Genomic DNA, 10,380 nt, shown 5'->3' with positions numbered 1-10,380 from the left:
GCTATTAGATGTAAATTTGAACATTTCAGTATTTTTAAAATGCTATTTAAATTGTTTTAATGTGTGTATTTAATTGAAATATTTTTGTAATATAATAGATTAATTGTAAATATTTACATACAATATATTTCATTCAAATTTGATTTTATAGATGTTTTTTTTTTAATATTAAAAAATTATTATATCTGTATTTTTATTTATAAATAGTACTTTTTTGTCGATACATGTTTAATTTATATTAAAAATTTAATTGAAATAAAATGAACAATCTTTATAAAAAACAATCATAAAATATTTGATTTTAATTTTTTTTATCAACATATCACGAGACTCGGGATCCCGGGAATGATCCAGAGCTGCGAATCGAGTGCCGGGAATGAAAAAGTAGCGAGAACTATAGAAACTCTAGCATCCAGGTGTATTAATGAACTTTATAGATACGAAAAAAAAGTATTTTCTTTATGAGGTAGTCGAGACTCGGGCGAAGATCTTAAAATAATTCAGCGTTTGCTGGTAAACAAAACTGCTCATAATATATGTACATATATTATAGCAATATACTTTTCATAGATGTAATCTCTAAACTGAAAAATTCTTAATATGTTCACAAAATTATGATACTGTATGTAATAAAATTATGCCTTATGAAATAGTGGTACTAGAAAAAAAATAGAGGGGCCAACGACACCCGGTGTTCCCAAGCGGTCACCCATCCAAGTACTGACCAGGCCCAATGCTGCTTAACTTCGGTGATCGGACGAGAACCGGTGCATTCAGCATGGTATGGTCGTTGGCGAGAGCCGTAATTTACTTTTGAAACACACGCATCAGTAAATCAAGTGATTATATTTAGAAATGAAGTAGAAAATTTGAACTGACTTCGATTCGCAATACAAGTACGATTTTAACAAATTAAAAAAAAAATCTACGATTTTTAACTCAATTTGTTTTAAAAAATACGAAATAAAACGATTTTAAAATTAAAAACTTTCGTCCCTAAATTCTGGAGCACTACTAAGTCGTTATAAGTAAATATGATACATAGGCTTACCATAATCATGAAATTCTAAACTGGGACAGCTAAAACAAAAGTCATCTCGGAAATTTTGTGAAACCGGGACGTATGGAATTAATAATGACATTAAAAAAATGATATCTAAACCATCCGACGATTTTTTTAATAATAACCCATGACAAACTTTTTCGAATGCCTTCTCAAAATCCGTATATACGACGTCTACTTGAATTTACGAATTTTATCGCTGACTTTTGGGGTTTATGCAAATAAACGTCCTTCTGTCATGTCGTTCAATTATACGACTTCGATATATAAAAAGTTCCCTGCAAGATAATATATATTTGACATATTTTGATCATAATAAAATGTTGATAACATACTAACATTATACGTATTTTCGTTACACTCCGATGAATATGACATATTTGATATGAACTTTACTGTAAATAATGAAAATATGTTATTGCTGCTTTTATAATAAATACTAATTTAAAATATAAATTTGAAAAGTACTGACTTCGTAATTGCAATAAACTTTGTCTGATTCGAACATTTCAACGACGTTTTCGTTATCCGAAAAAAACGGTACACCTTTCGATTCGTCGGATTTTATTATATCTTTCGGCCATCGCTATAAATATTATTTAAACCGAAGTTAGTTTATTTAACAAAGTAAAAATATTAAATATACTTTTATTTGAAAAATAATTGGGAAGCGCATTAATATTCTGCGCTTCGACGTAGCTCTCCCATAACCATTTTTAACCATAACGAAATAACCATATTTTTGGGCCTCCCTGTTTAAAGTTATATATAAGTGCAAAATTGAAAAATATAAATCATAAAAATACACATCTACTAATTTTGCAAAATAAAATATAAGGAAATATGAATGAATGTTTTTTATCAGTGGCAGCCCCGTCGCTGTATACCTACTGTTATTACCGGTAAAAATAGTTTGTTTTCGTTTGTATGTGTTACTAGCTTGACTACATTTTAAAAATAGTTTCGTGTAAACAATTCCATTTTTGTGATAATCTCACATTTGAATAAACCATTTTAGTATTAAAACGTGAACAAGATGCAAAATAACATACATAACCTCAAATGTCAAATTTGAAAGTTTGTCTACAGTCTACACAGACGTCGCCGTCGTAAGGAAATCGCTTAAAGCGTACTTATCTGGCATTGCTGACAAATTCGTTTATAGATTTGATCTCTTTATTATTATTATTAGATGGCCGATGAAGTAACGGGTTCTTCCACAGCCAGTTCTGGCCATGCATCGCCAAAATCACCACCCGGCGAATGCGAACAGCCGATCAACGCGCTAATCAGACCCATGAGTAATTACAAAGAGTTAAATGTCATCGGAACAGGTAAATTGTGTTTATATTGATCGATAGAAACGCATTTTCATCAAATTTATTCATAATTCAGGTGCATATGGAACGGTGTACAAAGCTAGAGATTTGCTGAACCCCAATAACGTCGTAGCTTTGAAGAAAGTGAGAATACCAAAGTCTCAAGACGGAGTACCTTTATCTACGTTGAGAGAGATTGCGCTATTGAAGCAATTGGAGAACTTTCAACATCCCAACGTCGTCAAGTGAGTTGCTATTGCTATCCGATTGATCGGATCTGTGAACGTTTTTATTCAATTTGCTTTTTAGATTGTTAGACGTCTGTCACGGGCCGCTAAATCCCACACATTTGATACTATACTTGGTGTTCGAGCATTGCGAACAAGACTTGGCTTCTTATATAGAAAATTCGCGTCCAAACGGAATAGCTCCGGAGAAAATATGGGTAAATATTTAACAAACTATGTCAATATTTTTACTTATGTAAAATACTATTGTATATAAAACATTTTACTTAACGATTTCTCTATAAATATAATTAAATCAATGACTTTAATGAAATTTTAAATACCGCAGATATTTAAAAATTGGTGTGTATTTTTTATAATTTATAACAAAAATACAAAGTTTTGCCTTTTGCCCTGTTCAAAAAAATTCCATACAACATCCGCGTGCAGCGTTGTTTTTAATAAATTAAGAAATGAGTTTTTTGTACATAAACATACCCTGTTACATATATATATATATATATATTATATATCTAAATTTTTTTTTTTAATTCATAAAAGTAAGAATATGTGTCGAATGTTCGGTGTATGTTGTAAAAAACGTTCATGCTCCATACAATTCTATGATAAATCGATGGCAGCTCCGCGGTGGTGATAATTGGAAACACCATTAATTCTTTGAAAAATATTTAATTTAAATATATGTATTTACAAATGTTTTTAAACAAACATCAAGAGATGTCGTTAGTTAAAGATTCCGTTTCAACCCTAACATATATGAAACAGCTTTGATATAGGGTTTAAAATTTGATGTCATTGGCTTCTTGGGCTTGTTCGCCATGATGCGCAGAAAGTGCTAAACATACTATGTTTGCATCTTGTAGGCTGCAAGTCTGAAGTGACCAGACGTCCTGGATTTATTCATCCCCAGGGACGCCATTTGGGTGATAGACGGACATGTGGGGGCATTTTCCGAAATATTAAAGAAACTACAACTTACTGGCAAACTTTTGCCCTCCCCACCCCTCGGAAAAAGCTTAAATGTCGTTCCTGATTCTTAACCCAGAAATTTTCGGGTTATCCCTCAAAAAAAATTTAAAAAGAGATTCGAATCTATCCCAAAAGTGTTTTTTTTTAAATATGTCATTTCAGTGTAATCATGTCGGAACACATTTTCACCAGTATGTGTATATTTTTAACAGTAAAAATGTAATTTATCTGGCAGTTGCTATTAAATTGATGTCTACATTTACATAATACATGCAATGTATAAATGCTACAGTGAATGTGTATTTTTCAGTGATATTATATTTTCACTAGTGAAGTCTAAATACATTTTCACCGATAGATATACAGTGGTGTGCCAAAATAATTGAACCAGACATTATTTTTATGTAATTTAAGAAAGTAAAAATGATATATACACATTTTTAATTAAAAAAATATAATATCTAGTAACATCACCTTTATCTTTTATTACTTCCAGTACTCTTATAGGCATACTCACTATTAGGGATTAATTTTCAATTCCAGTATTACCGAGAAAAAAATTGTCAATACCCGTATTGGCGTTATTATTGTTATTTTAATTAATTAACCGAAAAAATAATCCCGAGTACCGCTCGCATGATTCACCATGATTATTGATTAGCAAAACCAAAACATTCGAATGCCCCGACATCTATTGTTTCGATATATTAAATATTTTAATTAAAATACTCATTAATTATAAAAAAAAATATTTTCGAAAGTACGGGTGGCAAATTTTTCTTCTTTTGGAACAATAAATCTAGAACAACATTGTCTTTGATCGATCGCTTCCGGATGCTTCTGGATAAATTACGAAGGGATTGACATGAGTAAGGATCCTAAACACATTTTCTCCAAAGGAGGCACAATAAGTGAATCATTTAGCAATGTTTATCTAGTTTATTATATGTATGCGAAACCTTGGTTTTATTTACATTTTCTTTAGCATAAAACAACAAATATAGCATGAACTTGTTTTTATTAGGCAATGAGAAACTGGCTAGATATTTCTGGTATTTATTTTTATTGCACAAGTTATCTATACCAATATACAAATTAAATCAGGTGTCAGTGTCGGACAACGGTGTTAAATGCGGAAAATTCCAGGTTAAGCAAAAGCTCAATAGAATAGTTTATCCTCAAAAAAGTCCTCAGTAGAATAGTTTATCAGTGTGTGTGGAAATAAGTATGTCTAAGTGAACAAGTGTTTACCCTTTTGTATGCTTCTCTCACAAGATGAATGAAAAAAGCTTACTTAGACCAACTAATTCATAAGATTAAACTCTGCCTTTTCTTATTTCTCCTGTGTAACAGCAATAAAATCGTGCCGTCGCCGACAATATTAATAACAATATTACGACTTACGATATGTGAGAATCGAATAAAGCACATCTAAAACAAATTTTGACCAATAGGAGAGCGCAAAAAACAATTATCCTTTCTCAGAAGTCAAAAGCAATGAAATCGTGTCGTCACAGTGGGAATGCTTGTTCACACTGCTACGGCGCTGACACGATTTTATTACTTTTGCCGTGAATTTTTGACTTCTGAGAAATGATAATACTTTTTGCGCCCTCCTATTGACCAAAATTTGTTTTGAATATACTTTAACCAATACTCTTATATTAAAAGTCGGTAGTTATATCGATAAGAATAGCTATCATATTTATGAAACATAGTGTAATATTGAAGTACAGTCAAACTATGGCGCAATATGCTAGATGTGACATTTGTCTGTACATTTGTTCAGCTTATTCCCCTGAGAGATAAGTTGGCTAAGTTGTAATATGTATTTCACCTAATGAAAGTTCTGAAATATGATTAGTTTTATAACTTTTATTAGGTTAGGTTTGGGTTTGAACAGCAAATGGACGTTTCGCAACTGTCAAATTTAGTTTCATTTTAGAGCAGCTTATTAGCGTTATCAGTTAAATTATATTTTCGCTATTATAAATATATATCTACTGGTGAAAATGAATTTCGATATGATTTCACTGAAATGACATATTCTAAAAAATATTTTCGGGAGAGATTAGAGACTGTTTTTTTTCAGATTTTCTTTTAGGGATAACCCAAGAATTTCTGATTTAGAATCAGGGATGTCATTTCAGTTTTTTTAAATATTTCTATTTCATTAGAATTCATAGTATTTAATTAAATGACATGCATTTTTCTAGCCAAATTTAAGGAGGGGCAAATGTCCCCAATGACGTCCCTGCTTTTTTATTACTAAAGACCTTCGAACATATTCATTAATCCCTAATATGAGGTTTGTTGCTAATACTTGGACCTATGTATAACACCGATTGGAAGTCACTGAAATAGCTCATTGTTTTTGATATGATGCATGAGAAATTGGGATCAAAATATGTAACGATGTATCAACATTTTTTCGCAAATATCTCCGCGTAAATCGACCATTAAGTGTTAAAAATAAAGTAATTATAGTAGAGGTCTCAGAGATTGATATTTGTAGTTTTAAAAATAAGTCATTATTTAATATTTCATTATTATTTTATCATAATCTGTATCGATTTTATTTTTAAAATATGTATATTTGATGATTCTAAACATAAATTTATTTTTTATTTTATTGGTTAGCGATCCACAGTTTATCGTTTACTGATTTTACCATTGTGAATATAAAAAACTATCATTACGAAACTGTATTTTAAATTAGACAAAAAAATAAGTTTAGGTTCTAATTTTCGCAAATAAGCCCGCAATTAAATACTCTAGTAACATATTATTTTCTAACTTATATAAAAATACTAAAACGTTAATCTTCAATATTTCTTAAATATCCAACTAGGTATTCGAATCTATCAATCATACTTTTACGACTAGTAAATCTATTTTTATTTAAAATTACTCTCATTGCCCGATTTTGGTATTTTTGTAACATCGTTTTATCTAATTTATTAAAAATATATAATTATGTTGCACAATAATTCAAGTGGGGCATTATAATACTATTGTAGATTATTTTTTTGCTTACATATTTCTCATCCTAGATAATATACCTATTTTTCTATTCATTTTTTAGGATGTATTTACAATGTTCCTTGAAATTTAATTTTTTATCTACAATTACTCCTAAATATTTTATATTATAAACTATTTCTATAACTAATTTTATATTATTATCTAACATATCTTTATAATAAATAAACATTCATTTATAGTATATTTATTTTCAAAAGTCTGTGCGCAATAACATCGTTTAACGCGTAATCATAATGTGCTCTTAAATTTCTGTCTTGTAATTGGTCGTTTCTTTATCAGATGAATCGATTCGTTGTGAACGACCAATCACGGGGCAGAAATTTAAGAGCACATTATGATTACGCGTTAAACAATGTTATTGCGCACTGACTCTTGAAAATAAATAATATAAATAGATTATAGTTTACGTACATTATTTTTTTAACATTATCACCTATGCAATAAATTAAAGTGTCGTCTGCATACAGATGTATTTTACATTTTTCTTTATTATTAAATATATCTTTAAATATATTATACACAACAATGGTCCTAATTTGGACCCCTGTGGTACACCATAAGATTATTTTCTCTTTAGAATAAGCATTTTTTTACTTTCTTTTTTTTAAATAATTATCAAACCATCTTAAAACTATTTCACTTAAATCTATAATCTATATCTTATTTAACATTATACTTCTGTTTATTGTTTCGACAGCTCTCTTGAAATCCAAAAAAACTGCTATAGTGATTTTGTTCTTATCCTTGGCCATCAATCATTTATCACTACTTATATTGCAGTCTCAGTGGAATGTTTTTCTCTGAATCCCGATTGTTGTTCAGGCAGAATGTTTTGTGAAATAATAAAAACCTTTTAATTGTTTGATTGCTATTTTTAATTGGTCTCATTTACTTACTATTTTTTATTTAATGTATGGGTATAACAGTAGCAATCTTTAAATTATCAGTACTTTATTTACCCATGTTTCTTTAAATATATTTACATCCAATTCATCAATACTGGTTGATTTTTTTAATTTACAAATAATGTTGTGAATTTCTTCTAAAGATATTGATTTAAATTACCCAAATAAGTCCAATTACTTTACCGAATTCTACACGTATGAGTCAGGTTGAGTCGATATTACTGTGAAAAATGCTAAATTATCTTGAGCGATGTTTCGTAATGTTTATGTTATTGACGTGTTTGTAATCTGGTGATTTTATATCTTCCTAACAATCATTTATTTTTTCAGAGCATGTCAAAAGAAATTCTCAGCGGTATTGACTTTTTACATTCTCATCGGATTATACACCGAGATTTAAAACCGCAGAATCTCCTAGTTACATCATCCGGTAATATTAAACTAGCAGATTTCGGTTTAGCCAAAACTTACGACTCCGAAATGAAGCTGACTACAGTGGTAAGTTATTTTTTTTTAATCCGATCTAATTTATACTTTATTTAACCGTGGATTATCTTATGATTTGTATTGTTCTCAGGTTGTAACATTGTGGTATAGACCGCCTGAGGTATTATTAGGACTAGCATATCATTCCGCTGTGGATATATGGTCAGCTGGGGCAGTTTTGTATGAATTGCACTCGCTGCAAACGTTGTTTCCAGGTCATTCGGAAGCTGATCAACTAGATAAAATATTTAGGTAGTAAAAAATTATCCAAATTGATTATATTGTGTAAATAACAATTAAATATATTACAGTGTCATCGGTCGGCCAGACGCCAAATCGTGGCCTGCTAATACGCTTCCTCGTGAAAATTTCCGAGCTTACTTACCGAGAGATTTATCTAAAAAATGTCCCAACATAGATCCACGTGCCAAGGAATTAATTCAGGTTTGTTCAATAGTCATTACATCAAGGTAGCTATTTTTGCCACAAAATAATTTGACTGAACAAGTGTATGTATCACTATTACTACGTAATAGAAATATAATATTTATATTACATTAAAATTCGTATATTTCAAGATTTTTTTATTAATATTTTATCAAGAATTTGATTAGATATTTGGCATTGGGAAATATTGAGCAAAACATAATTGATTACATAAAATTCACAGAAGTTTTCAATAATTTTTGATCTAATTCCAAACTGACAGATTTATTTATGTAGCTAAAAAGAAACTAATTGAACAACGCTTATAAAGATTCTTGATATTCATTGGAATGCTACTTTCAGAAATTGTAACTTGTATTATTTTTTCTCTATATTTATTAGAAACCATCGTATCGACTTCCTCTAAAAGAGATTTAAACATTTTTCTATTTAGTGTTTTATATATAATTGAATTATTTTTATGGTAACTTTCATGACATCTAAATTTATCAATATTTCACATTTGTTTGTAAATTGTGGAGATTTAGGCAATACAATTTGAAAAGGCGTTGTACGTGTCTGTTATATTAGATACAAGTTTTTATGTGTGATTTCTTTTGTAGTAATTTTTACTAATATTTTCTTGACAGTAGTAGAATCGCAAAAAATACTAAATTGTAATGTTTAATTACAAGTATAACTAGCATTGATTTATTTATCGAACTAAAAAATGTGTCTTCTTGTTTTGTGCAAAAATATGAGCATAAAGCGATTTGTTATCATGTATAATTTTTGGTTAATTTATGATAATAAAATAATAGTGATGCATCTAAAATCAATACTTCTATGTATTGATTAAATTATCTTATATTTATGGCAAAAATCTTGTTATGTAGTGTAATTCTTAGGAACTGTAAGTCATTAATGTTCGTTTTTTTACAGAGGATGCTTTGTTTCGACCCCACCGATAGACCCATGGCTGCAGATTGCTTCAACGATCCTTATTTTGAGAATGGATTTATTCCAATTTCACAATAAATCAATTAAATAAATTCATAACTAAGTGATCTCAATAAAGTAGATCTCACGTTCAAATTACATATCTTAATGACCAATTCTGATTTTTGGAATTGGTTCAAATCGCCATAAATATACAGTTTAGTTTATATATGTTTGACTTCATTTTAACTACTAGGTGATATATAAAGGACTGAAGGGTGTAGAATATATTATTTTTAAATCACGATCGAACCCTTTGTCGATGATTATTCGCCATGTAAATAATATTTAACTATTTAATAAACATCAACATATATATAATATTCGATTTCTGGAACGTAGAAAATCACGCCCCTGTTGCTAAAAGTGCTTTCTTCGGCGAATTATTGACTTAAAATATCACCATGATAAATTACAATAGGTTTTCTACACCCTTTAATCTTTAATTTAACAAAGTATAATGTAAGAATCCTCACAAGTAAAACGTGTCTTGAGTTTATTTATTTATTCACCATTAATATATTGTACTTTTGTATAATATTATATATTTTTTATATTAATATTGTCTAATTAAAAGATGCATAAATACAACTATATGACTGCTCCTAGTTAAAAAATGATACCTTTGATTATAATATTAATTGAAGCCAGTATTAATGTGCGTATTAAATTAAATTTAATATGTATAAGAAATATTAATATGATTTTACCAATGCGTACAATTTAATTTTGATTTATTTAATTTATATAATATAAATATATGGCAATCTCAATCGTTTTGTCTAATTATGATATTTTATTATTTAAAAACTGTTGTACACAATTCTTTTTAATTTAAAAAAATAAGCTTAATTTACATTAGAATTAAAAATCTGTGCCTTTATACAATATAAGTTGTTTATAATATATTTTATATATGT

At 29.0% G+C, this 10,380-nt stretch overlaps 1 protein-coding gene and 1 non-coding gene across 3 annotated transcripts; one reads left to right on the top strand and one right to left on the bottom strand.

The window, feature by feature from the left end:
- Positions 1–676: 676 nt before the first annotated feature.
- Positions 677–795, bottom strand: LOC148227719 (5S ribosomal RNA). Its single transcript, XR_015812156.1, has one exon. It is a non-coding gene; the product is annotated as a 5S ribosomal RNA (ribosomal RNA).
- Positions 796–1,932: 1,137 nt separating this feature from the next.
- On the top strand, positions 1,933–9,629 carry Cdk4 (Cyclin-dependent kinase 4). 2 transcript variants are annotated; one of them, XM_088202292.1, is made up of 9 exons: positions 1,933–1,965; positions 2,082–2,172; positions 2,256–2,397; positions 2,459–2,627; positions 2,692–2,827; positions 7,880–8,047; positions 8,127–8,287; positions 8,347–8,479; positions 9,404–9,629. In XM_088202292.1, the coding sequence occupies exons 3-9, from the start codon at positions 2,256–2,258 to the stop codon at positions 9,497–9,499; spliced, it is 1,005 nt and encodes a 334-aa protein (XP_088058418.1). In that variant the 5' UTR covers positions 1,933–1,965; positions 2,082–2,172; the 3' UTR covers positions 9,500–9,629. The 2 variants fall into 2 exon arrangements, with proteins under 2 accessions (XP_088058418.1, XP_088058419.1); XM_088202293.1 differs by having other exon boundaries at positions 1,958–1,988.
- Positions 9,630–10,380: the final 751 nt, after the last annotated feature.

The sequence above is a fragment of the Plectrocnemia conspersa genome, unplaced genomic scaffold, assembly GCF_051122295.1.
Source record: "Plectrocnemia conspersa isolate PC_06_02 unplaced genomic scaffold, ASM5112229v1 ptg000013l, whole genome shotgun sequence".
In the NCBI taxonomy this organism is placed as follows: domain Eukaryota; kingdom Metazoa; phylum Arthropoda; class Insecta; order Trichoptera; family Polycentropodidae; genus Plectrocnemia; species Plectrocnemia conspersa.
The sequence above is the reverse complement of the archived record's forward strand: the minus strand, read 5'-3'. Positions and strand labels throughout refer to the sequence as shown.

Excerpts from the sequence above, each read along its gene's own strand:
- Cdk4 (XM_088202292.1), top strand. The coding sequence starts at position 2,256 with ATGGCCGATGAAGTAACGGGTTCTTCCACAGCCAGTTCTGGCCATGCA. Across the intron at positions 2,398-2,458 it reads GTTAAATGTCATCGGAACAG|GTGCATATGGAACGGTGTAC; the intron begins GTAAATTGTGTT and ends TTCATAATTCAG. Across the intron at positions 2,828-7,879 it reads TAGCTCCGGAGAAAATATGG|AGCATGTCAAAAGAAATTCT; the intron begins GTAAATATTTAA and ends TTATTTTTTCAG.